General features: G+C 37.1%; 3 protein-coding genes and 2 long non-coding RNA genes across 8 annotated transcripts; 4 read left to right on the forward strand and 1 right to left on the reverse strand.

Moving 5' to 3' along the window:
• Window positions 1–1,604: 1,604 nt before the first annotated feature.
• On the forward strand, window positions 1,605–3,043 carry LOC149718727 (uncharacterized). 2 transcript variants are annotated; one of them, XR_016377733.1, is made up of 4 exons: window positions 1,605–1,821; window positions 2,648–2,699; window positions 2,801–2,895; window positions 2,951–3,043. It is a non-coding gene; the product is annotated as an uncharacterized LOC149718727 (long non-coding RNA). The 2 variants fall into 2 exon arrangements; XR_016377721.1 differs by having other exon boundaries at window positions 2,801–3,041.
• An 864-nt stretch (window positions 3,044–3,907) lies between these two features.
• LOC149718728 (uncharacterized) lies at window positions 3,908–6,572 on the forward strand. The gene is made up of 3 exons (XM_089861567.1): window positions 3,908–4,412; window positions 4,533–4,765; window positions 4,839–6,572. The coding sequence occupies exons 1-3, from the start codon at window positions 3,908–3,910 to the stop codon at window positions 6,570–6,572; spliced, it is 2,472 nt and encodes an 823-aa protein (XP_089717693.1).
• A 2,162-nt stretch (window positions 6,573–8,734) lies between these two features.
• Window positions 8,735–10,837, forward strand: LOC149718729 (uncharacterized). Its single transcript, XM_089861568.1, has 3 exons — window positions 8,735–8,850; window positions 8,922–10,033; window positions 10,772–10,837. Exons 2-3 carry the CDS (start codon window positions 9,041–9,043, stop codon window positions 10,835–10,837), a joined length of 1,059 nt encoding a protein of 352 aa, XP_089717694.1. The 5' UTR covers window positions 8,735–8,850; window positions 8,922–9,040.
• Window positions 10,838–13,805: 2,968 nt separating this feature from the next.
• LOC149718730 (uncharacterized) lies at window positions 13,806–17,974 on the forward strand. Of its 3 annotated transcripts, XM_089852098.1 has the most exons (5): window positions 13,806–15,972; window positions 16,049–16,290; window positions 16,355–16,504; window positions 16,582–16,979; window positions 17,047–17,974. In XM_089852098.1, the coding sequence occupies exon 1, from the start codon at window positions 13,806–13,808 to the stop codon at window positions 15,600–15,602; it is 1,797 nt and encodes a 598-aa protein (XP_089708224.1). In that variant the 3' UTR covers window positions 15,603–15,972; window positions 16,049–16,290; window positions 16,355–16,504; window positions 16,582–16,979; window positions 17,047–17,974. The 3 variants fall into 3 exon arrangements, with proteins under 3 accessions (XP_089708224.1, XP_089708159.1, XP_089708268.1); XM_089852033.1 differs by having other exon boundaries at window positions 16,582–17,974; XM_089852142.1 differs by lacking the exons at window positions 16,049–16,290; window positions 16,355–16,504; window positions 16,582–16,979; window positions 17,047–17,974 and having other exon boundaries at window positions 13,806–15,272; window positions 15,370–15,477.
• A 3,567-nt stretch (window positions 17,975–21,541) lies between these two features.
• Window positions 21,542–26,456, reverse strand: LOC149718731 (uncharacterized). Its single transcript, XR_016374607.1, has 2 exons — window positions 26,065–26,456; window positions 21,542–21,713 (listed from the first exon to the last, which is right to left on the reverse strand). It is a non-coding gene; the product is annotated as an uncharacterized LOC149718731 (long non-coding RNA).
• Between the last annotated feature and the right edge of the window lie 1,047 nt (window positions 26,457–27,503).

Consider the following 27,503-nt stretch of genomic DNA (forward strand, 5'->3'; position numbering starts at 1 on the left):
GTCGTTTGAATTGTAAATACCAACACCCGCGGTTGGGCTACATTCATTAGAAACTTTGGCGGGATTCGGTCTAATGGAATTCTAAGCAATGGGAATATACCTATTTAAACAAATCTTGCCGATCTGTTGAAAATGTTGTTCTATTGAGCTTATTTATTCTTCATGTCGAACCATCACTTTAAACATATATTTTGCTCAAAATTTGAGTCAAGGAAGTCCTTTTCTCAATATAAAATGAAGGCCATGTGAGTTACATTATTAATATAGCCACAAGGTGTTAGATTATTCACCTTGTGGTAAAATATCTCCACATTTTAGTTGTTTTTCCAAAATATTATAATTCTTCTTAAAATAAAGATTTAAAAAAATTTAAGCTATATACAAACGTATTAAAACATGTTACGTTAAATAACACCTGGTAAGCGTTGATGTTTAGCTTAGTGTTAAGATTATTCTGTGTTTACCTCTTAAACGTGATAAAATAAGAAGTGTTTCTATTTGGAACACATATTAAGGATCCTTAGAGAAACAGAGATGTCATTAGACATCAACATTGAAGAAATACACATTATCTCACACCAATGTTTAACTTTATAACATGTTCAGATGTTGCAAACCTAAACACTTTTTTTTTCTGTGTAGCGTATTATCTTCCCCACCGCGCTGTCGTCAGAGAGAACAGCGTCACAACCAAAGTCCGTGTTGTCTACGACGCCTCGTCCCATAGCCAAAACTCGCCGTCCCTCAACGATGTCCTAGAGTCGGGCCCAAACCTTAATCCCGAGCTTATCCAAGTTCTCATTCGTTTCCGAGAGCATCGCGTCGCCTTCTCCAGTGATATCGAGAAGGCTTTTCTCCAAATATCTGTAAACCCTAGTGACAGGGATGCCCTCCGATTTCTTTGGACCTCAGACATCACCAACCCGAGGAAAGCCGATCTAAAAACCTACAGAATCTCTCGGGTACCGTTCGGAGCCACCTGTAGTCCACACTCTAAAAAATAAGCGTTCAATAAGGTTCAAATTTGAACTGTACGATCCTTCGTTGAACATTTGCTGTTCAGAGGCTCATTAGATTTCAAAAAGCGTTCACGCTGCATCTTTTTAAAGATAAGCGTTCAACGTAGAACACATAATAATCGGCCTGGTGGGGTTTTCTAAGAAACCCAGGAAAGGGAGGTGTCACGGTGTGTTTAAAATAATTCGACCCCTATCACCAATATCCCCCCTCTTGAAAAGAAATGTAAAAAGGGGTGTACTACCCCGTTCTCCCCATTGGAAATGTGACCCTCTCCACTCCCTCGAGCCTTCATCCTACGTCACGCCAGGTCACGCGGTCCAGGTTACCGCTGAAAATAAACTGAACTGCAAAAAAAATACCGTATTTGTAAAATATGCCCTCGTGGCATTAAAACCGAGGGGTCGAACATAATGTACAAACACGTACGTTCTGGATATACTTCCCGGAATACTCGAATATGATTTTAATTATGCCTATTATAGCCACATAAAAGTAAATTCTCCTACAACCACAAGCCCTAAATTTAGTTTCTGTCCGACCCCTCGATAGACCGAGTACAAAGACCCTTAACCCTTTGAAGGCTTTCCCCCTTCAGTGGACGATGGGGATGGGCCAGGTTCGGTTCTTTGTGTGTTTGTTAAGTGGTAAACGGTTACTAAAAATTTCCACTGTGCTTCGCGATGTTTTCGAAAAGCGGCTTAAAACGGTTTTATTACAGTACGCTAGCTAAACCGATGATTTCAATCTGATGATCCATTTGAAAGTCTATATAAAAATTGTTTTATTGAAGATATAATTCAGGTATGTAATATTTTATTTTATTTTCTAGCTAATTAAGGTATTAAAACTTAAAATGTGTACAATTTAATTGGACAATAGGGCTATTTGAATATAACGGAGCTCAAAGCCACTATAAATTCTACCAATTAGCTGAACCAGTCACTTTTTGTAAAGGTCCTGTGTTAAGAGATAACGCCTAAGTGTTTTTTCAGTAATAAACAGAAAAAATGTCCATAATAATATTATTTTTCACCTTGAGCTCTTGTTTAAAACACTTCTAATTAACGTGGTCATTTAGCTAGTGCTAAATTTCAAAATATAATTGAAAATCATTAATAAATAAAGAAAAACCCTAGTACTGGTAAATCGAACCTTTCCTACTGGTACTTTTCCTAAGTTTCCCCCCTCCCCCAATAGCGTGGAGTCGCGCCTTAATGTCGAAAAAACCGGGCTATTGTGGCCCAAAGAAAAAGTTTTTAAAAGCCTAGGGATTTTCACAAGCTTAGTGGAATGAAGTATTAGGTTTATTATATATATATACTATTAATTTTATGGACAATTTTGAGTCGACAATTTTCTTGGATATTTTCCTTAAGCGCCACCGTTTACAAGTTGTGATCAGTATTTTGCGTATGAACCGTTAAATTAGCATTATCTTTCAGTGCTCTACTTAAATTTACGGGACCATCCCTAATCATAACTCGTAAATAATTGTCTCTAAGTCAAAATGTCAAAGAAAAGTTTCGACTCAAAATCGTCTTTTAAAAACGGTATTTTGGTCCTAGCCCCCATTTCGAAACACCCTGTATATGCTCTTTTAAATATATATAAAAACTCTCCATTATAGGTGGAACTTCTCGACCAATTTTTTAATTTGGAAAATGGACTGGCAATATCATGTAATGTATAAGAAAAAATAATTATATTTAACTGCAAGGAAAGCTGTACACGAACTAATTTACTACAAATTTTTGGAAATTTATTTGAAATTGATGTTAAGGTGGTCCAAATATCTTATTCTCAATGACATTCAAGAATTTATCATACCGCAAATGGATTTAAATTAAATCCATTAAATCTCTAATGAGGACTTCAGTAAGTTTGACATGTAAGTTCATAGCCATGATATCATTTCATTCTTCCATTCTAGTCGGACCATACTCGGAATATTTTTAGATGTCCAAAAGGTTTGACTACTCCAGAATCTGTTTAGCTCTAATTACTAAACACAAGTTTCTAAAACAACTAATTATTCTAAGGGACTGGTAATTAAAATATGAATTATCTTTTATAAGATGAATTCGTTGAAAATGAAATTTCGTCATGAAAGGATGCAAATGGGAAATTTAGTCGTTCGAGCTATGAAGTTCCTACAGAAAGTTGTTCTTCTTTCAATTTATAACAAATTATAGATTTATAACGGATAATTTTATTCTGTAATTTACTTTGGTAAATCAAATAAAGTGGATTGAAATTCTAGAAAATCCTGGGTTTTTATGTTATGCATTCTACTTATCTTTAAACTATTTTCAAAAGCACACTTTTTTTCAATATTGAACCTTAAATATGGGTTCGAAATACAACAAAATCATTCAATTTTGAACGCTGTATATCTGCTCAATAAAGCACCTACTCGTTCACTGTGGAACGAGAAATGCGAGTTCGAGGTATACCAATATCATTCTGTGTTGAACGCTAAATATCTGTTCAATCCACATAAATACTGTTTAGAATTGAACGCTAATTATGAATTCAAAATACACCAATTTCGTTCAAAAATGAACGTTAAATATTTGGTCAAAATAAATCGGTTTCGTTCAATATTGAACGTCCATAGAACGTTCGAGATTTCTCAGTAACGTTCAAAGTTGAACGTTAAATGTGCGTAAGTATATAACAATTTCGTTCAGTACTGAACATTTTAAACTCAATCCAAAAAACACTTGCGTTCTTAAATGAACCCTAGATTCGCATATAGTATGGAACATTTGTGTTCTTGAAAGAACAAACTCCTTGCGTTCAGTTTTGAACGCTATATAATGAGTTCAAAGTTGAACAAAAAAGTGTTTAGCTACGGGGACAAGCCTCTGAACAACATTTTGTTCAGATGGGAACGATATTTTTTAAGAGTGCATTCCTTTTGGTAGCAACGCTACAATTTCATATCAGTAAATTTGAAGCCGAGTTCGAGGAGACCTGCAAAATCCTAAAATTAAGCCTGTACGTCGACGATTTACTGGCAGGAGCCGCAAACGTAGAGAAGGCGCATAAAATCACCGAGGAGAGCAAATTCATAATTAGTAAAGCCGGAATGAATCTCCGTAAATGGAATACGAATTCACCAGAGCTCAGAAAGTTATGGGGAGAAAAGGATCCACCCCCAGAAAGGGCCACTCATAATCTTTCCAATCCAGGAGAACTGAAGGTCCTCGGATTAATTTGGAATAGTCAAGAAAACACTCTAAGTTTTGAGGTCAACAATTTGTTGCAATTCCTCCTTTCACCTTTCACAGTTTGCGCCAAATTCCTTTATCAGCAGCTGTGGGAGTGGCAAGACAAACAGAAGAAACGCAAGTTACAGTGGGATGACCCACTTCCGGAAGAATTAGCAAGTCCGTTCAACAACTGGTGTGCTGAGATTGCATCACTCCGCAAATTACAAATCCCTCGGTTTTATTTCTCCGGAATTCCAGAAAATAGTCGCGTTACGTAAGAATTGCACTGTTACGTAGACGCGAGCGAAAGAGGCTTCGCCGCGGTTGTTTACCGGCGTTGTCAAACAAAAGATGGAGAAATACAGACCAGTCTGGTTGCCGCCAAAACCAGAGTTTCCCCGATAAACAAGTTATCCATTCCCAGGCTTGAATTGATGGGTGCGGTCTTGGGCGTCCGCTTAGCTAAAAGCGTCACACGCGCTCTCATAAATAAACCGGAAGCAGTTCACATGTGGACTGATTCAACTATTGTACTGAGTTGGATAAAAGACAAGTCAAACACCTGGCGCCCCTTTGTCTCGAATCGCATACGCGAAATTCAAGCTCCCAAATACTTGGAATTATTGCCCAACAGGGGGTAGTCCGGCAGACTTGCCAACACGGGGACGAAGCGCGGAAGACCTCCTAAACAATTCCAAATGGTGGCGTGGACCACAATACTTATACGAACCGAACTGCAAAATTCCATTCGGTCAAAATCCTAATCCAGAGCCATTCCCGACGGAAGTCTTAGATGAAATGAAAACAGAAGCTCGCCTAGCCGCTCAAGGAGTTGTGCCCACCGCCATCAATACAGACCCGCCTTTAAATCTAAACGCATTCAGTTCAATCACCAAGATATTTCGCATTACAGCCTACGTAATGCGCTTCATCCGTATCGGTCTAGGAGAAAAGCCAAAGGGACCCTTAACGGCCGAAGAAATACGCGATTCCGAGCTCTTATGGGTGAAAATCACCCAAAAAGATGTATTCCACTCAGAAATAAAAAGGTTGAAGGCTGGTCAAGAAGTAGAACAGGAATCCCCAATCCGTAGTCTAGATCCCAAACTAGACAATGCTGGCCTACTCGTGGTAGGAGGAAGATTGAAGACTAAATCCCTAACATACAGGGAGACCCATCCCTGGATTCTTCCAAACAACCATCGGTTTTCTGAGCTACTCGCTCAAAAGTGCCACGCGCGGTTGTATCACGCCGGGGTGAATGACGTACTTGTGGGTTTACGGGAAACCTACTGGATAGTACGCGCGCGTCAACTTGTCAAAAGAATAGTTGCTGGTTGCATTCTCTGCCGACGGTTTCGCGCGAAGCCCTGTACCGCCAGAATGGCTCCCCTTCCGGAGGAGAGAACCACTCCCGCTCCACCTTTCAGTGTCATAGGTCTAGATTACGCTGGACCGATTTACAATAAAACGGGTGAAAAGTGTTACCTCGTTTTGTTTACGTGCGCGGTCACGCGCTGTATTCACCTTGAATTCGCGGAAAATATGTCGGCCGAGTGTTTTTTACTCGCGTTTCGCAGATTCGCCGCTCGTAGATCCATTCCGAGCATTATTTACTCGGATAACGCCAAAAGTTTTAAACACGCGAACACAGACTTAAAAGAAATTTTCGCAAACATGCGGAATCCGGAAGTAATTAACTACTTCACTGATTTAAAAATCCGTTGGCGGTTTATTATAGACCGAGCCCCTTGGGTTGGCGATTTTTATGAAAGGCTAGTGCGATCTGTCAAAAACTCATTGAAACAAACTTTAGGATCTGCTAGCCTATCAAATGTCGAATTATCCACAATTTTAGCGGAAGTTGAGGCCACTATAAATTCCAGGCCGATAACTTTCATGTCCCAAGAGGTTGAGGACCCAATCCCACTGAGCCCCGCCCACTTCCTGGTTGGTGGCCGGTTAACTGTGTTGCCATCGAGAAAATTCTCAGAAAAAGATATTCAGCCCGTCACGCGAGAGGACATTAGAATCCGATATAAACACCAACAAGCCTTGTTGGAACGACTATGGACCCGTTGGAAGCGAGAATATCTCCTTAAGCTGAGAAACGCTCATCATCTAAGTAGAGTTAAGTCGACCCCAGAACTAAAGGTGGGAGATGTCGTCATAGTAGAAGAGAACAGGATGCCCCGTCTCTGTTGGAAAATCGCGGTCATAGATGAACTGTTTAGGGGCCGCGATAATATTGTCAGATCTTGCATGTTAAGGTTAGCGAATGGGACCAAGATGAAAAGGCCCATTAAATTGTTGTATAATTTGGAAATTGCCAATTGAACCCTACTTTGAGCATTGCTCAAGGCGGGGGAGTGTGTTAAATATTATAATCAATTTTTACCTCTCCGAGTGACGTATGTCACGGAGAGGTATTACACCGGCCGTGTCTGTCTGTCTGTGTGTGTGTCTGTGTGTCTGTGTGTCTGTGTGTCTGTGTGTCTGTCAGACCCCACGTGACCGCGTTCGCAGTTTGCGTATCGGAGCAAACAAATACCCGATATCCGGAACGCGTTCGCGGTTCACGGAAATTTGGCCATTCATCTACCAACACTAGTCTTTAATATGGCTTCTAAGGACCACAATCTGCTAGTCTTTGTCCATCCCACATGGACACTAGTCTGTATTTGCTAGCTTCCAAGCACCACCATCTTCTGTTCTTCGTCAATTTCACCTTGACACCAGCTTCTATGCACCACCATCTTCTGTCCTTCGTCAATTCCACATTGACACCAGCTTCTATGCACCACCATCTTCTGTTCTTCGTCAATTCCACATTGACACCAGCTTCAATGCACCACCATCTTCAGGTCTTTTGTCCATTCCACATGGACGCCAGTCAGTACATTCTGGCTTCTTTTCCTCCGTCATCGTTTGGTTTCAAGATATACGCGGCGATCGGCTAGGGTTACGAGAAACGTCTAGCCTCCCAATGGCAGGGCTTCCACCATCGGTTCACGCAAATGCGTTTTTATCTATTATTTGGTTTTAAGATATACGCGGCGATCGGCTAGGGTTACGAGAAACGTCTAGCCTCCCAATGGCAGGGCTTCCACCAAAGGTTCACGCGAATGCGTTTTTATCTATTATTATAATGGAAACGAAACGTATATATACCCCAAAATTTTAAAAAAGCGGGCAAGAGGGGTACCCTTCACTTTTAACGTCAATATTAGCAAAGTTTCGAAAGATAATAGGAACAACTTTATTTTAAACGATTTAACTATTTTTAAAGTTATTTACTGGCGATTAAAATAATTAAAAATAATTATATTTATTTAAATATTAAAGATAAACCCAAGTACCGAAGTCGTTAAATCATTGCCTCCTATATCTTTCTAGGCCCGTGCATTGCGTTATATTTCGTACATTGTCTCTTATATCTTTTTAGGCCCGTGCATTGCGTTATATTTCCTACATTGCCTCCTGTATCTATCTAGGCCCGTGCATTGCGATATATTTTTGAGAACAACAACCAAAATGGGAAGCTCCTCTCAGAACCATAATAATTTGTTTTCTCTGTTATATGAAATGAAAATATGGATAATATTTTCGGCAATTCGATTTGAATGGCTCTTTCTGATGTATCATTCTCTCAGCACTGTTCATAATGGACAGGAACGTAGAGATTCGAGACACTTGGAATTACGATAGTGTTTCAAATCCTCTGTAATGAGGGCTTAACGACTTGGAGTGACTGAAAAGATAGATACACATCCTATTTTTTAGTTGTACCATGCGTACCACAATGTTGCCAGGCGTTTATTGAAGGATGCTTGGGTACTTGGTACAGACTGTTACGTCTACCAAGTTTCCTAGCATCCAAGAATAAATAGGATTCATAGAAGCCAGTGTTATGGGCATGTCATGGGTCAAGTCGTTAAATATATCGACGCAGTTAAATAGCTGATGGCATTATTTTATCCACTTTCTCATTGCGTTTCGAGTGGAAGTTCAACTTTGGCACGGACGACAGATGGCGCTCTTAACCTTCTACCCCCAAAAATCGCTGTTGTCTGCTCGTTTTCCCCTTCCGCGTTTTTTCGTTATAAACTTATGATTTAACGAACTGTTAAGATAAAATTTCATATTTCCTAAGACAGATAAGCTTCTACTCCTTTCATCTTACTCCCAGTTAGATTTAACCTTGTTAAAACTTAATCCGATGAATTTGAGTTATAATGTCGTAAAATCCTGCGCATACAGTTACCTAGGAGTGATATAGACATTTTTACCGATGTCTAGAGATGTTAAGCTTAAGCGAAATTGTTTTACGTTTGAATAAATATACCGCTTCCAGTAGTGGGTTTATAGTACTCCTTGTTTGTGTAAGATTAGTGTAGCTGTAGAGCGTTGTTGCTGTTTAGTTTATACGCCCCCTAGGCCTATTTGTGAAAGACCTTTTTTACGCACTTTTATCATTCTTTATTTGAAAAAAGTGTTGGCAATGTATATTTTTTAAATATGACGGAATTGCTGTTGGTATGATAGCACTCTATTCGCGAAAAAAACCTTTTTTTAAACAGTTGATTCATTCTTTGATAGAATTTCGATGGAAGCAGTTAAGTGTAAAATTTGCTCGATTAATTTTGTTCGGCAAATAATATAATTAAGCCTTACGTATTACTGAAGGAGATTGATTTTGCCAACCTGTGTGAGTATTTAAGGAGATTGATTTTGCCAACATTTGTGAGTATTTAAGGAGATTGATTTTGGCAACCTTTGTGAGTATTTAACTGATTAATAAGTAAATGGAGGAAGATAATAATTTAAGTAAAGAGGAAATCAGGAAACGTAAAGCAAGGGAAAGAATGAGGGCAAAGAGGTCAGATCCTGAATTTAGGAAACGAGAAAATGAAAGGAGAAGAGAGTTAGCAGCTGAAAAAAAGGCTGTTTCGGGAACAGGTTCTAGCACACCCAATGTTGGTCCTACCGCGAGGCCAGTTGGCCATGATTCTGCGAAAGATGATGCATTAAATAAAAGCTCTATTGAAAGTACTGTAAGCGTAGGCATATCTTTTAATGAGGAACCCAATAATGTACAAAATGATAATGCTAATATTAGTGAAATAATCGAAGGCGATGAACAAGTACCTTGTACGTCCCATGGTAATGTCTATCCCTTAGAAAGATTAAGAATCTTGAGACAAAATGAAGAATGCAGTAAGAGGGAGTCGCTAGGTAAGGGGAAAAAGCGAGAGAATGAGTCAAATTGTGAAATTGAAAATCAGGGTGGAATATTTACCAAAAAATTAAAAAGGGTTGATGAATGGTATAAAGCAAGCGAGCGTGTAAGAAATCAGATAAGTAAGGCTACTGAACGCCAAGATCCAAATTATAGGGAAAGAGAACGTGTCAGAAACCAATTGTATAAGGCTGCTAAACGCCAAGATCCCGAGTTTAGAGATGTTGAACGTGCTAGAAAGCAGACAGGTATGGCGGCTAAACGCCAAGATCCCGAGTATAGAGATGTTGAACGTGATAAAAACCAGGCTTGTAAGGCTGCTAAACGCCAAGATCCCGAGTTTAGAGATGTTGAACGTGCTAGAAACCAGACAGGTATGGCGGCTAAACGCCAAGATCCCGAGTATAGAGATGTTGAACGTGATAAAAACCAGGCTTGTAAGGCTGCTAAACGCCAAGATCCCGAGTTTAGAGATGTTGAACGTGCTAGAAACCAGACAGGTATGGCGGCTAAACGCCAAGATCCCGAGTATAGAGATGTTGAACGTGATAAAAACCAGGCTTGTAAGGCTGCTAAACGCCAAGATCCCGAGTTTAGAGATGTTGAACGTGCTAGAAACCAGACAGTTATGGCGGCTAAACGCCAAGATCCCGAGTTTAGAGATGTTGAACGTGCTAGAAACCAGACAGGTATGGCGGCTAAACGCCAAGATCCCGAGTATAGAGATGTTGAACGTGATAAAAACCAGGCTTGTAAGGCTGCTAAACGCCAAGATCCCGAGTTTAGAGATGTTGAACGTGCTAGAAACCAAACGGGTAAGGCGGCTAAACGCCAAGATCCCGAGTATAGAGATGTTGAACGTGCTAGACAAAGATCTTCAGCCGCAGATAGGCAAGGCGAGCAAACCCCTCGCTTATAGAGCAGACCTATTTTGATAGCATAAAAGATGGCCCAACGTGGCCGTGTGAAGGATGTTCAAATCTTTTTTTTAAGTCATCTGGCACCATTGTAAAGTCCATAGATTTTTTGTCAGTCCCTGGTATTGAACAAAGAGAGTTGAATGATGAAATATTTTTGTGTAGTACTTGTAATAAAAGCGTTAAGAGAAAGCAAATTCCAAAATTTTCAAGGGAAAATGGATTTGTGTTTCCTGAAATACCTGCGCAATTAAGTAACATAAGTAATTTAGAAGAAAGAATGATATCACCACGAATACCATTCATGCAAATACGAAGGTTAGGGTGTGACCAACAACGTGGTATTAAAGGAAATGTGGTTAACGTCCCTATAAATGTAGAGTCCACCGCCTCGGTTTTACCCAGGTTACCTCGAGACACGGATACTATTCAAATTGAGTTTATGAGAAGAATGCAGTATAACACACCCTATTTGTACGAAACTGTGAGACCCAAAGTCATTTTAGAGGCCCTTAACGTTCTGGTAAAAACGCCTTTGTATGTTAAACATGGAATTACCGTTAAGAGTGACATATTAGACCCCATTCCTGAAGAACTTGAATTTATTGTTGACGAAAATGACCGTCAGGTAAATCAAGTTGATGTATCAGGAGATAATCCAGTAGTGCCAATAAACGCAGAGAATGATAGCGATGATATGTGGAATGAACCCAACGAAAGTAGTTCGTTAACAGTTGGGAATCAAGACACATTATTAGTTTCTTTAAGTAATTTCTTGCCAAGTAATACCATGCATGTTAAGTTTGCTCCTGGTGAAGGTCAAACCCCAATGTCTTTACTCTTTGACGAGGATGCGGAAGAATTGTCATTCCCGAGCATTTACGTGGGTCAAAAAATGAACCTTAGGGTTAAGGGAAGTTTTGGTGATATTTTTAAATGGGAGCTTCGTAATATTGATAGGCGCTGTGCTAAAAATCCTTCGAAATTGTTTTACTCTTTTGTCAAATTGGAAACCTTGAAAGTTAGTCAATCTATACAGGTTTGCATGAGGAAAACTAAAAGAACAGATGGGTCGATATATACTGCTGGACTTTTAGCCTCTGCAGGTTCTCTTGATGCTTTAATTAAGCAGGATGATGGTTTTAGGGTTTTAGAAAGACTACAGAGCTCGCCTTCTTATTGGCAACACAGACAAAAGGAATTGATGGGTATGATTAGACAGCTTGGTACGGCTACCTTTTTCATAACGTTTTCGGCTGCCGAAAGTAAATGGCCTGAGCTACTGAATATTTTGAGACTAACCTCTGGGCAGGAGAGTTTACCTAACGATGATATTAACAATTTAAGTTTTTCTGAAAGGGCAAAACTGATTCAGGATGATCCTGTTACTTGCGCTAGATATTTTGACCACCGTTTTCGGGCTTTGCTTAAGGCTTTACAGAAATTAGGTCCTCTTGGCGTTATAGAAGACTATTATTTTAGAGTTGAAATACAGCAAAGAGGTTCGCCCCACCAACATGGTTTGATTTGGATAAAAGATGCTCCAAAACTTAAAAATGATCTCTCAAATGTTAAGGAAGTAGAGGAATTTATTGATAACGTTATTTCTTGTGCTGCTGAGCACAATGACGAACATTTAGATTTGTTAACACGATTACAAATTCACAAACACACAACGACTTGTAGAAAGAAGGTCGATAATAATTCCGTTTGTCGTTTTGGAATCCCGTTTCCACCTATGCCCAGAACCATAATTTACGACCCTGGTTTAAGAGAGCCTGGTAGCGTACAGGAAGAACTCAGATGTAAGGAAAGGTCAAAGAAATTGTATGAGATGTTGCAATCGAAAGAAAAAGAGTTTTGGGTAGATAGTTTTGAGGAGTTGCTAGCTAAGTTGCGTATAACTGAAGACGAGTATATTTCTGCCGTTACTTATGACCTCAAAAGGAAAACAGTTTTGTTGAAAAGACACCCTAAAGATACTAGAGTTAATCCTTACAATCCGTGCGCTTTGCGTCTTTGGCAGGCGAATATGGACATTCAATTCGTTCTTGATGCTTACGCACTGGTTATGTATATTGTATCATATATAGGAAAGTCTCAAAGAGGGATGTCTTTGCTTCTGCGCGAAGCTTCTAAACAGGCAAAAAATGATAAATGTTCAGTAAAACAGAAGTTGAAACTAATTGCTAATCAGTTCTTGAATGCCCACGAGGTAAGCGCTCAGGAAGCGGCTTACTGTGGTTTACAAATTCCTGTGTCCAGGTGCAGTCGCGCCTGTGTTTTTATAAACACCAATGCCCCTGAAAATCGTGTACACATTCTTAAGAATCAATCTGAACTTGAAGAACTACCAGCAGACAGTAATGATGTTTTTGCCTCTGGGATGCTAGAACATTATGTTCAAAGGCCAGAGGAACTAGAGGCAATAACATTAGCTCAATTTGGTGCCTGGTACGAATATTCCAAAGCCCGTAGAGTGACTAAAGCCGCCCACGATCATGTTGATGAGGGAGAGAGCAATGAAGTTGAAGCTTGTGGTAAATGGCTGAAACTTAAAGATGAATCAGGGTTTATTAGGAAACGTGGCCATGCTAAAATTATTAGGTACAGAAGATTCAATTTAGAAAAAGATCCCGATAACTTTTATCGTGAACAATTAATGTTATTTAAGCCTTGGCGCGATGAAAGTAATGATATTTTGACAAAGGATATGAAATCAGAATATGAGCTTTGTCGCGAAACTATTAATGAAGTTAGGAAAGAATTTCACAGTGAAATTGACGAAGCAGCCGTGGAACAGGCTGTAGCAGATTTTGAAAATGGAGAAATTCAAGTGGATGTTACTAATATCCAGCCTGAATTAGAACATAGAAATGAAGTTGATAGATCTTTAGCTATGGTGATTCCGATTTTTTAATTAATACGGTTCAAGAACCTGTAGGAAATATTAATAGAGAAATTATTGATGGCAATGCCGAAAATACTGTTGCTCCGTCAATTACCTTAATTAATGACTCTGAGTACAACGCCCTTCTTAGAAAATTGAATTCAAAACAAAGAGAGATATATTACCATGTTTTGTATCATGTAAAAAGCAAAGAAACTCCGTTGCGCCTCTTTGTTACAGGGGGCGCTGGTGTGGGGAAAAGTCTTTTGATTAGTGCTATATTTGAGTCTGTGTCAAGGTTTTACAACAAACAACCTGGGAGTAATCCATCGGAAGCGAAAGTAATCCGTTGCGCACCTACTGGCAAGGCTGCCTTTAACATAGGTGGGGCAACTTTGCACAGTACTTTTAGTTTACCCGTTAGCCAATTTGGTGGAAATATATCGAGATTGGAAAGTGAAACACTTCATAAATGCAGGTTACTCTATGGTCAAGTAAAACTAGTAATAATTGACGAAATTTCAATGGTTGGAGCGAAAGTGTTTAATCGGGTAAACGCTAGGTTACAAGAGATTATGGGTTGTCCTGATTATTTTGGTGGTGTGTCTGTCGTTCTAGTTGGAGACTTTAACCAATTGAGACCAGTTTGCGATAATTTCGCATTTCAAGGTCAAAGTGAGAAAGATAATCCTTACGCGTCGTTAATTGGTAACCCAATATGGGAGCAATTTGAATTTGCCGAACTTGAGGAAATTATGAGACAGAGAGATGATAAAATATTTGCTGAAGCTTTAAATAGAATGGCTGTGGGAAGTATGACTCAAAATGATATTGATTTCTTTAGTAGTCTGGAGGTAACGCCTGAGCGTGTACCCCCAAAAGAAGCGATACATCTTTTCGCCACTAACGCGGAAGTAAACCAATTCAATCAAAATAAGCTTTTAAACATGAATACGGAAAAGGCTGTTTCGGTTTCAGTAGATGTTGTCAATGGTGATCTTAGTAGTGAAGTTAAAAATAACATACTTTCCCAAGTTGAAAAGTTAGCAACGTCTGATACGTATGGTCTGCCCAAACAATTGACTCTTGCGTGTGGCGCGAGATATATGATGACCAACAATGTTGACACCTCTGACGGACTAACTAATGGGGCGACCGGTTGGTTAAGAAAAATAGAGTACGGAACAAATAGGGTCGGGGATAAAATCCCGTTCAGGGTATGGATGGAGTTTGACGATCCCAAAGTTGGGAAAATGTTGAGGCAAAAATGTCATGGTTTATATTTGAATAGTAATATTAACGCTTCGTGGACGCCTGTTGAAAAGGTCATAAAGTCGTTTAATAGAAAATGGAGACAAAATAATGCCTCAGTTTCTAGGAAACAATTGCCTTTGGTTGTTTCTGAGGCCATTACGATACATAAAAGTCAGGGTGATACTTACTCCTCGGTAGTGGTTCATTGTAAGGCTACAAAAAAAATTGAAAGAGCGCATTTATATGTGGCTTGTAGTAGAGCGAAAACCGCTTCCGGTTTATATATTGATGGAAAATTTAAAGTTCCTAATTCACCCAAAAACAACCTAGTAGAATTGGAACTTAAGAGGTTGCGAGACACAAAAAGCATAGAACTACCTTTCTTGCATGATCCCGTTTTCATTTATGTACATAACGTGCAGTCTTTAAATGCTCATTTAGAAGATGTTTTAACAGACAATGTAATAATGAAAAGTCAAATGTTATGTTTTGTTGAAACGTGGAAAATAGAGACGGACGATTTTAGAGTGCCATCTTTTAAGGAAGTAGGTGGTATTTACTTGCCAAGTACGGCACGCAGAGTTGCTTTTGGTTCGTCCATATATTTAAGAAAGACGCCTGAAAACGAAGTTAAAGAGATAGATACTAGAGTTTTACGAAGCGACAGTCCTGTTAGAAATTCTCACGTGGAACGTTGCTGGTTAGATGTTTACATAGAAGGAGAACTTATATCTGTGGTATTGTTGTACAAATCTCCCTTAGCAAGTTTGAGAACTGTGTTTGAGGACTTTAACCCTTTGTTTGACATGAAATATGATTCTTCCATTCCAACAGTTGTAGTCGGAGATTTTAATATTAATTTCTTAAAAAGCAAAACGGCACTGAGCATGTTTTTTGATTCATTTGGGATAAGTCTTTTACCTGGTCTGGAACAAAAGTATTCGACTGACTATCATTGCCAATTAGATTTGGCTTTTGGTAATAAACTATTTCGAGACCGATACGAAGCTTGTTATAGAGAGACTTACTATTCTTACCACAAGGGCATATGTATTTTTAAAAAATGAATAGTTTGATATGCAAAAGTGGATAGTAGCATTATGCAAAAGGTGGTGATACTATACTGATGTGCTTAAATCTATAGCTTAGGCTTGGGATCCTAGATAAAGAAACCCAAATTTGGCTTGGGATCCAGGATAAGAAACCCAAATTTGGCTTGGGATCCAGGATAAGAAACCCAAATTTGGCTTGGGATCCAGGATAAGAAACCCAAATTTGGCTTGGGATCCAGGATAAAGAAACCCAAATTTGGCTTGGGATCCAGGATAAAGAAACCCACTTAAGGCTTGGGATCCTGTACTAAGAGACCCACTTAAGGCTTGGGATCCTTGACTAAAGAACCCACATCTGACTTAAAGATTTGAAAAAAAAAAAATGGTAAGTATCATTATTGGAATTGACGGTCATATAAGTTTGGTATTAATCCTTTTAAAAATATGGTATATTTTATGAGTAACCTGGAGGATTGGCGTAGTTCATGAGTAGCCTAGAGGATTTGTGTAGTTAATGAATACCCTAGAGGTTTTGCGTAGTTCATGAATACCCTAGAGGTTATGCGTAGTTCATGAATACCCTAGAGGATATGCGTAGTTCATGAATACCCTAGAGGATTGGAGTGATTCATGAGTAACCCTACAGCATTGGTTTAGTTCATGGGTAACCATGGAGGACAAGGTCAACGAAATTGTAAACAAAGTATGTAATAGTGATAATTAGTTAATGGGGAGAATCGTTGAGGTGATTTATTGTGGTTTTTCAGAAAATACGTCGGCAAATATATCTCAAGGCTTATCCTTAGGCTTAATAAAGCTGAAATACAACTCTGAAAACGTTAAAATGGTTGCGTCAGATAACTGAGATCTGGAGCGGCAACTGTGGGTTCATGTAAAGGCGAACCACTGAACAAAGTGTAAGTGTTGCATCAAGTTTCATAGGTTTGGTGAAGAATGGAGCAATTTTGTATAGCGTACTTTAAAAATGTTTTAGGTATGGCGAAGCGGAAATGGCTGAATAATCGGCGACAATTCAATAGTCCTAGTCGAAAATCCCCTTTTTTTCGGCAAAACACCGCCGAGGTGATTTTGAAAATGTTCCTGGCGGCGTTATCTGCCGTTGGTAACACTGCAGCGTCCTCAAAAGTTGGCCAACGCTCAAAGCGGAAGTTGGACTTCGCCGCAATTTATCGACTAGAACTATAGTTCTAGCACCTTCAATGTTATGGGAGCGGCAAGTAGAGCAATACAAGGGCGGGCTGCATAGCGGTCTAGCAGTGGAAATACAGAAAGGAGAAAAACTTAACGCCAAGAGGCAGAGTTTTCCTATTTTGTGGAACTGGAGTCGTCTTGGTCTTTGTTATCTGAAACGTACAGCGCCAATACACTTATGTAATAGTTTCGAAAAAACGAAACTTAATGAACCACGCCTCATCTACTAGGTTATTGCTTTCTTTAGGACGCTATCCACCAAACATTCATCCTTAAACAGTCTGAAGAGGTTTTTAATATTAATAATTCAACTGTGATTATGGTTTTTTCCCAAATGGGTTTTCCCAGAGACCTTTTTCCCACATGCGCTGTGGGTTTTTATGGTTCGAATTAGCTTGTATTATGACATGAATATTTGACATGCATTGCATCGTTCGATAATGCTGTTAATAAATTTATTCGTGGATAGCTCAGACGTCCGAGTGAAAAATCAACTATTAATTTAAAAATAAGTGTTTTAATATTAATAATTCAACTGTGATTATGGTTTTTTCCCAAATGGGTTTTCCCAGAGCCGTTTTTCCCACATGCGCTGTGGGTTTTTATGGCTCGAATTAGCTTGTATTATGGCATGAATATTTGACATCCATTGCATCGTTTGTTAATGCTATTAATAAATTTATTCGTGGATAGCTCAGACGTCAGAGTGAAAAATCAACTAACAATTTAAAAATAAGTGTTTTAATATTAATAATTCAACTGTGATTATGGTTTTTTCCCAAATGGGTTTTCCCAGAACCTTTTTTCCCATATGCGCTGTGGGTTTTTATGGTTCGAATTTGCTTAATGTTAAATTATACTGAAGGTTCCAATATATAATGTTAAATAACTATTCAATGTTGTATATAGATAGAAACGTTGAAGTATTATAAATACTGTTCTGTTAATGGTTTTTCAAGAACCTTTTGTTCCCATATGTATTGTGGGTTTTATGGTTTTAATTAGGTTATATTTAACTTTTACTGTACAGTTTAATGTATTATGTTATTTATTGCTTTGTATATATTGAAGTATTGTTGAAGTGTTAAAAATACTGTCTTCTGAGCCTAATGTACTTTCAGAATGTTATGGTCTTGAATTAAATGAAAAGTTAATAAAGTGAACGTTAAAATATATGACATCGTCCCTATATTATGTGGTTTGATATGCTCATAGCTTCACAAGAAATATAAGAAAACCAAGATCAGAAGAAGATTTTACATTTTTGAAGAGAATTTCCTTAGGAGCCTAGCTTATGTGTGATTGGGTTATGGCTTCCATGTTTTGGGGACATTTGCTTTTTGTGTGGCGAGGTATGATTCAGCTTTGATATGGACAAATGTTACAAATCATACTATACGGTTGAGGTACAGCGAGAGAGTAGTTTCCACAGCAAAAAAAGGCTTGAACAATTGACTATTTTAAAATTGAATTCCTGCATTTGCAAAGAATTAAAAAAAAGCGATAGATGCATATATTTAGGTTGTTTAAGGGGTAGTGATAGTCATCTCCACTCGGAGAGGTAATATTTTGGCTTTCCCAACTTGTTATTTCGAGCAATTATCCACATAATTGACAAACTTTGTCGTCATTAATTTTTGTGTTTTTTTAGTTTCATTTGTATTTTTTCTTACGCGGTATTTTTTGAGTTTTTAGTCCCCAAAGTTGCACACCTGCATTTGGAAGCTCTCTTAATCCCCCAACCTCCTTGTTGACATAAACGCTGTTGTACGATGGGCCGGTAATTCTCCCCTCCCCTCTCTCAAGAGTTCAACATCACCGTACCTTACCAAGGCTTCCAAATGCAGGAGCACCACGAGAACCCGAAAAAACCCATGACGCACACGTTTTCCCTCGAAAGAGAGAAAAACTTGAAAGTGTACCTTTGTGTGGTCAGTTTTTGAGTTTATTCCTAACCTGCGGGTGTACAAATTTTTGATCGCGAGTTAACGCGAAAACTAAACTCCCTCCTTACTGCTGCCCTTTTTGTGACTAATTTTGTAGTAGTATATGAATACTCAGTAGTTTAATAAATTTCTTTTGTTTTGTTATATTTAATCCGCTGTCGCGTTATTTTGCCGCCTCCCAGAACCTACGATTATTTTTTCAGTCGGTTATCGCCCGGTTCAGACCCCAATTCCTCCCGCTCTCCCACAGGGGGCTCTAGTAACCCAGTTTTTAATCTTAAACCCGACCTTCGTTTTAGCCGAAATGTTGTCCCGCTAATAGATTTCACCGTCACAAAAACAATCTACCAATCTATGGTTCATCATAACATGACCCCCCCTACACCGTTTGCAGCACTTCCCTTGGTAACACGCTTACCACGTTTTAACATATTTGGTGTATGGCAACCGTCACGTCGTTCGAAGTTTACCACTCGAATGGAAAACTCCCTTCAATGGCGCCTAATGCATGGTAGTTTACCTTGCCCTTCGCGTATGTACCATGTCAGAAGTCCATTAAATTAGCCTAGGAAGTAACCAAAAGCGGGGTTTGGGACTCCCCTCTCTTGTGTAGCAATACTGAAGAAGGGCGACACATTCGCCACCTCGCGGTAATTTTTCTCAGATCTCCGGTTTTAGTGCGACTCGTACGCCAAAATTTGCCCTATCGAGAGAGAAAAAACTATTGGCCGAAAACGCCCCTTCCACTGTAAAACCGAGCTCTCTTTAGCATAGGGATGGGGGTGCAAATTTTGGAACAGTGAAGCAGAGTCCTGCACGGGCCGGGCTCAAGCCCGGTCCGGCCCGAGGCCCGGCCCGATCGGGTCGGGCCGGGCCGGGCTTTCCACTTTTGAAAATTCTATCGGGCCGGGCCGGGTCGGGCTTTTAAAATTTTGGAAATTAACGGGCCGGGCCGGGTCGGGCTTTTAAAATTTTGGAAATTAACGGGCCGGGCCGGGCCGGGCTTTTATTGATTATCATTTAATCCAAATTTCAAATGAAAGATAATTTAAATGAGTATAAGCTTCTAAGGACAAACGTAACGAACAATTATCAAAAGAAATGAAAAATACACAACGCTAAAGCAAATATGAATTCAAATCATTGATTTTATGTAAAAAAAAAATATAAAAATTTCAACTGAACTACGTGTAACGGGCCGGGCCGGGCCGGGCCTGTTCAATTCATGCAATGTGTCGGGCCGGGCCGGGCCGGGCTTGGTTAATGCATGTAACGGGCCGGGCCGGACCGGGCCGAAAAACCAACTATGTACTCGGACTCGGGCCGGGCTTCGGGCTTATTCAAAATGCTGAAACCGGGCCGGGCTTGGGTCGGGCCTGAAAAACTCGGCCCGTGCAGGTCTCTGCAGTGAAGGTCTTTCAGTTTTTTATGACTCTTCATAAACCTATCGAAAAAAACTATTTAAAGGGAGGGTGAAGTAGAAATCAAGTGATTTTTTATCGATTCTCCTACTAATTATAAGACCAGTCTGCACAGAGAAACATTCAGGAAATACTTCCGAATGATTTTAAAATTCAAATTAGGTTCAGATTTTAATGATAATTTTAAATAAGGACGTCCGACCAATCGCGTAACCCCCTGCCTTTTTATAATTAGTAGAAGAATCGATAAAAAAACCACTTGATTTTCTACTTCACCCTCCCTTTAACAACCGTGGCCGTTCCTTTTTTTAATTTTTTATAAAGCAAACAATCTACCCTTTAAAGATCCAGCGCTCATGGGCTGAAGAAGTCACGTCCCGCTCACGTCAAGAAAGACTTCCTAGAGAGGAGCTCGAGATTTCTAACTGTGTTAGGAAAGGGGGAAAAATTTAAGCCCCTATCCATGGAGCTAGAAGGAGTTTTTATCCCAGCAGAGACGTACGCTATACCAGCCATTGTAATTGTTCACTTCCTAGGCTAATTTAATGGACTTCTGACCATGTCCATACTGATTACGTCACGCCCTCATGCCCGTTCTGCCCATGTGTTGGGTCTTTAGATCACATGTATCTTACTTGCCCGCTTTATGAGACAGTCTCCTCTCGCGTCCCCTTTTGGGTTCACGAGGTCCGACATCACGCTCACGATGACGCTGATGTCTGGTTCCTCCCCTTAGGCAAGAAACATGACTTTTGTAACCTTGCTTTTATTTTACTGAAACGCGTTTTTTACGAATTCTATAGCACCATCTCGCACAATACCCTGAACCCCTTAGACTTTGAAATAATTGTTGACCGCCTTGTTTCCAGGCATCGTCGCCTTACCATTGCTAGAGTTTCTGCTCTACGCTCTGGAGGTGACGATCCTGAATTTCTAAACATCCATGGAATTTCGCGTGGGATTTTTCGGTCCGCCAGTACCCTTCCCCCCTAGTAACTTTTTTACCCCTTTTCTTCTGTTTATATTTTTTTAAACAACCGACAACCCCTTAGTTTTAATTGCTTAATTTAAATTAGTTATTTTGATTGGTTAATTTGTAACTCATTGTAATTTATAACATTGTAATTATCATCATCATATTGTCGTATATTAAATGATCTCCCTTTAAAAACAAAAACTCCCCATTGTTAGAAACCATTCGCATTCACACTCAGTGAGAATGTAGTCAAAATCATTTTGATGAACCGCGCGGTTTAAGCTCACCTCTGTTAAAGTTCTATATAATTTTATGTTAATAAAAGTTCAATACGTTTTTGATCTACCATATAGGCCTAGTCTGATCATTTAAAATTAAGTTATATAGGCACTGTAAATAGCGTAACAATATATTATTTAATTGCGTTAGTGTAACATTTTAAAATTCTCAGAAAGTACATTGTGATGATTATATAAGGTTTATTTTTTGCTGCATGCTTGAAATCGTGTACGTTTGCCATGTCCCAGGTGCAGTCTTGACTCCAATTGGTTGAACAATAATTACTATAAACCTATGAAATAATATTTTAAATTAAAAAGTGTTGGCACTTATTATGTGAAGAAATTATTTGGGGCGCTAATTTTAAATACCGAGATTGTAAATCCTAATCATAAATTTGTAAATCCATTCTTAAATTAATAGTTTCTTCAAAAGAGGAATGCAAAACCAAAGTTCGTAAAATTGTAATTTTAAGAAACCATGACTGAATTAAAAATCACTCTTTCTTAGACTAATTGCCGCTAAGCAAAGGTTTTACGAAATTTTCACGTCTCAAAGTGTCAAAATCCAATGCGCTATATTCAGTGACTAATGATAACGCAATATTTGATTGGAGAAGGAAAACATATGTTCTGTGCACAACATAGAACTAAACAATAAAAAATCGAAAGAAATTGAGATATCTTACCGACTATACAAAACAAAGTGTTTAAAAATAAAATACAACGGAAAATGTTATCAAACTAAGCATAGAGTTAATAAATAAAAACTGGAGATAAATTGAAAAATCTTACAGGCTATGCAAAACAAAATATTTAACAAAATAAAATAAAACCAAAAATATAAGAATTCAACCTAAAACTAAGGCATCTAAAAATAAATAAATAATAGATATAAGCAAGTAAATCTTACCGCCTATGCAAAAAAAATGCATAAAATAAAAGAAACAGTGGTTCTCATACTAGAAATGTAACTAATAAAACAATATTCGAAATGAACAGAAAAATCTTACTTCCTATGTACAACACAATGTTTAAAGATAAAATAAAACGGAAATGTTATCAAACTAAGCATAGGAATATTTAAAAAGAATCGACATAAAGAAAGATATCTTACGGACTGAAAACAAAATTTTTAAAGGTGAAATAAAACGGTATGTCATCGAACTAATTAATAATACAATAACAGAAATAAATAGAAAAATCTTACCGCCTATGCAAATCCAAATGTTTAAAGATAAAAATATGAATAGTTTTAAAGAAAGAAAACGAAATAAACAGAAAAATCATACCTTCTAAGATAAACAAAATGTTTAAAAATAAAATAAAACAAAAAAAAGTTAAGAATTCAACCCAGGAGACCTTGAAAAAATTAAACAAATTGAGATATGCAAAGGAAACTTACTAACTATGGAAAATAAAATGTTTAAAAATAAAAGAAGTACTTTTCATTCAAGGAATGAAATTACTAAAACAATATTCTAAATAAATAGAAACATCTTACATTCTATGAAAAACACAGTGTTTAAAGATAAAATGAAGTAAAAAGGAAAATGTTAACGATCTACGAATAGAATTAAATGTAAAAAACTGAAAATATTACGTTCTATGCAAAACAATATGTTTAAAGAAATAATAAAATGGCATATGTTATCAAACAAGGCGTAGGCCTAGAATTGATAAAAATAATCGGCATAAACATGAAAGTGTTACATTCTACTTAAGGAAAACACGATGTTCAAATAATTAAAAAAAGATTAAGAATTCATTCAAGTGGAAAAAATAATTAACTGAGGTAAGTAATTATATCTTACGAACTATGCAAAATACAATGTTCAAAAATAAAAGAAAAATAGTTCTTATTCTAGAAATATAATTTATACACAATTATCGAAATATACGGAAACATCTTACATCCTATGAAAACACAATGTTTAAAGATAAAATAAAATGAAAAGGAAAATGTTATCAAACTGGGCGTAAATAAAAACTCGAAATGAACAGAAAAATCTTACTTTCTAAGAAAAACCAAATGTTTGAAGATAAAAAAGGAAACTGTTATCAAACTAGGCATAGAATTTATAAATAAAATCTTGAAATAAACCAAAAAATCTTACCAATTATGCAAATCAAAATGTTAACGAAAGTGTTATCAAACTATAAAAAATATTAAGTAAAAACTCGAAATATGAAGAAAAATCTTACGTTCTTTGAAAAAAAAAAAAAAAAAGCCAAATGTTACCAACTAGGCATAAAATTAATAAATAACAACTTGAAGAAAACAGAAAAATCTCACGGGCTATGCAAAACCAAATGTTTAAATATAAAAATCTAAAGTGTTATAAAACTAGGCATAGTATTAATTTAAGTAATCGAATTAAACAGAAAAATCTTACCTTCTATGCAGAATAAAATGCATAAAAAATAAAATATAACAAAAAATATCAGAATTTAACCTAGAAGGCATTAAATAAATAAATAATTGCGATAAGAAAAGAAATCTTACCAAGTATGCAAAATAGAATGTTGAAAATATTAAATAGTATTTTCTCAAACGAGGAATAGAATTAATAAATAAAAGTTTGAAATAAACAGAAATATCTTACAGACTGCAACACAAATGTTTAAAGAAATAATAAAACGCAAAATAATGTGAATAAATAAAACTCAAATTAAACAAAATTCTTACCGGCTATGGAGAAAGAATGTTTAAAGACAAATTAAAACGGAAATGTTATCAAACTAAAAATATAACTAATGAAAATAATCGAAATGAACAGAAACATCTTACTTCCTATGCAAAACCAAATGTTAAAAAAATAAGAACTTGAGAATTCAACCTAGTAGGTATTGATTAAAAAAAATTGAGATAAGGAAAGAAAATAAATGAAAACATAGTTTTCATACAAGGAATGTAATTAATAAAACAATAGTCAAAAAAAATTAATGTAGGTCAAAATCCCCCTGGACATAAAACCCCGGTCATAATCCCCTTTTGAGAAAAAGGATAATCCCCTAACGTAAGTGTCAAAATCCCCAAACAATGTCTCCCAGAATGGGTTTCGAGGACAAAATAGCCCAGACACAGAACAAATTTCCCCCAAAACAAAAAGTTTGAAGATATGGCAAGGCTATCAAACTAAGAATAGAACTAAATAAACAAATAAATAAATAAATACTAGAAATAAACCAAAAAATCTTACAAACTTACGTAAGACATAATTTTAAAGATAAAATAAATCAGAAATTGTTATAAAAACTTGGATAAAAAAACCAAAAAAAAACCAGAAATATCTTACAGTCTATGCAAATCCAAATGTTTAAAGAAAAGCACAGTGATGAAAAAATACGCATAGAATTAATGAAAGTAATCGAAATATAGGGAAAACTATTACCTTCTATGCAAAACAAAATGTTTAAAAATAAAATATAATAAATAAAATAAGAATTCAACCTAGGAGGCGTAGAATAAATAAATAAATAACTGCGATAAGGCACGAAATTTTACCCACTATACAAAAGAAAAAAAATGTTCAAAATAAAATTAAAAAGTGTGTTCTCACACAAGGAATAGAATTAATAAATAAAAACTTGAAATAATCAGGAAAAATCTTACGCACTATGCAAAACATGATTAAAGATAAATTATAACGGAAGTGTTATCAAACTTTAAAAATATTAAATAAAAACTCGAAATAAACAAACATCTTACTTTCTATTCAAAAACGAATGTTTAAAGATAAAGTAAAACAGCACATTTTATCATCCTACGCATAGAAATAATAAATATTTGAAATAAACAGAATTTTTTTACTTTCTATGCAAAAAACAAATGTTTAAAGATAAAAAATGGAAAATATTAGCAAACTAGGCGTAGAATTAATAAATAAAAAATAGAAAAATCTTACCGACTATGCAAAACAGAATGGTTAAAGAAAAAATAAAACGAAAAATGTTATCAAATTAGGCATAAAATTAAAAATAAAAACTAGAAATTAACAAAAAAATCTTACTTCCTATGCAAAACAAAATGTTTAAAGATAAAAAACGGAAACTCTTATCAAACTGGGCATAGAATTAATAAATAAAAACTTTAAGTAAACAGAAAAATCTTACCATCTATACAAACACAATGTTTAAAATAAAATAAATAGGAAAATTATATCAAATTGGCATACTGGATTCTTCTAAATAGTAATTGAGTTAAACGTTCGGATAAAAATGAATTAAACGTTCGGATAAAAATGAATTAAACGTTCGGATAAAAATGAATTAAACGTTCGGATAAAAATGAATTAAACGTTCGGATAAAAATGAATTAAACGTTCGGATAAAAATGAATTAAACGTTCGGATAAAAATGAATTAAATATTTCAAAATACAAACTCAAATAATTTACTGGACAGAATTATGAGAATTTTATGCCGTTTTTGTTTCCCATTTATTTTCCAAAAAAAATATTACTTTCACGTAGTTTTTGGCCTATTGACGCTGTACTAGCAAGGTTTATAGATACTCTAATCAAAAAGAGTACTAGAGGAACTATCTAACGCTACCTAAACAAACTAAATTTGGACGAGGGAAACGATTTTCAAGTAATTAATTTCGCATTGCGTGCATTTAAAACGTAAGTTCTATACTTACTTCCATTTCCTCCCTTTTGTGCGTAGGCCAACTGATCAAACATTAGGGTTCCAATAGTCAATACAACTAGGAGAAGAATCATCTTGGTCATATTTTGAGATCGGCTGTAATAATTATAATATAACCTATGTTAAATCAAAAATCTAGTTTTCTCTTTTTTTAAATTAAACTTGTAAGCGACCCTGTTTAAAATACGGTATAACTAAAAAATATTGTTACAGTGGTTTTTATGGCGTTTTCCTTTGGGCCAGTTTTCCGTTGCTGCCTCAGGCGGCAAAAAATCCGAATTTGACGCTATGCTGCTACCGGATCAAACAAATTATTGACAATCGCAAATGTCAATGGAACATTCCCATGAAAGTGACATATTTTTACCTCTCCGAGTGACGTATGTCACGGAGAGGTATTACACCGGCCGTGTCTGTCTGTCTGTGTGTGTGTGTGTCTGTCTGTCTGTCAGACCCCACGTGACCGCGTTCGCAGTTTACAAATCGGAGCAAACAAATACCCGATTTCCGGAACGCGTTCGCGGTTCACGGAAATTTGGTCATTCATCTACCAACACCAGTCTTTACTAACTGGCTTCTAAGGACCACAATCTGCTAGTCTTTGTCCATCCCACATGGACACTAGTCTGTACGTGCTTGCTTCCAAGCACCACCAACTTCTGTTCTTCGTCAATTTCACTTTGACTCCAGCTTCTATACACCACCATCTTCTGTTCTTCGTCAATTCCACATTGACACCAGCTTCTATACACTACCATCTTCTGTTCTTCGTCAATTCCACATTGACACCAGCTTCTATGCACCACCATCTTCTGTTCTTCGTCAATTCCACATTGACACCAGCTTCTATGCACCACCATCTTCTGTTCTTCGTCAATTCCACATTGACACCAGCTTCAATGCACCACCATCTTCAGGTCTTTTGTCCATTCCACATGGACGCCAGTCAGTACATTCTGGCTTCTTTTCCTCCGTCATCGTTTGGTTTCAAGATATACGCGGCGATCGGCTAGGGTTACGAGAAACGTCTAGCCTCCCAATGGCAGGGCTTCCACCATCGGTTCACGCGAATGCGTTTTTATTTGGTTTTAAGATTTACGCGGCGAGCGGCTAGGGTTACGAGAAACGTCTAGCCTCCCAATGGTAGGGCTTCCACCATCGGTTCACGCGAATGCGTTTTTATCTATTATTATAATGGAAACGAAACGTATATATACCCCAAAATTTGAAAAAAGCGGGCAAGAGGGGTACCCTTCACTTTAAACGTCAATATTAGCAAAGTTTCGAAAGATAATAGGAACAACTTTATTTTAAACGATTTAACTATTTTTAAAGTTATTTACTGGCGATTAAAATAATTAAAAATAATTATATTTATTTAAATATTAAAGATAAACCCAAGTACCGAAGTCGTTAAATCATTGCCTCCCA

The sequence above is a fragment of the Phalangium opilio genome, unplaced genomic scaffold (assembly GCF_054372755.1).
Source record: "Phalangium opilio isolate 3A_F unplaced genomic scaffold, DU_Popi_V2 ptg000002l_1, whole genome shotgun sequence".
NCBI lineage: Eukaryota > Metazoa > Arthropoda > Arachnida > Opiliones > Phalangiidae > Phalangium > Phalangium opilio.

What these genes read in the sequence shown, in the direction of transcription:
- LOC149718728 (XM_089861567.1), top strand. Translation starts at nt 3,908, where the DNA reads ATGGGAACGATATTTTTTAAGAGTGCATTCCTTTTGGTAGCAACGCTA. An exon ending in ACTTCCGGAAGAATTAGCAA is followed by an intron (nt 4,413 to 4,532) that starts GTCCGTTCAACA and finishes ACTGTTACGTAG; the next exon opens with ACGCGAGCGAAAGAGGCTTC. An exon ending in TGTGGACTGATTCAACTATT is followed by an intron (nt 4,766 to 4,838) that starts GTACTGAGTTGG and finishes GCGAAATTCAAG; the next exon opens with CTCCCAAATACTTGGAATTA.
- LOC149718729 (XM_089861568.1), top strand. Translation starts at nt 9,041, where the DNA reads ATGGAGGAAGATAATAATTTAAGTAAAGAGGAAATCAGGAAACGTAAA. An exon ending in TTGAACGTGATAAAAACCAG is followed by an intron (nt 10,034 to 10,771) that starts GCTTGTAAGGCT and finishes CTATAAATGTAG; the next exon opens with AGTCCACCGCCTCGGTTTTA.
- LOC149718730 (XM_089852033.1), top strand. Translation starts at nt 13,806, where the DNA reads ATGGTTGGAGCGAAAGTGTTTAATCGGGTAAACGCTAGGTTACAAGAG.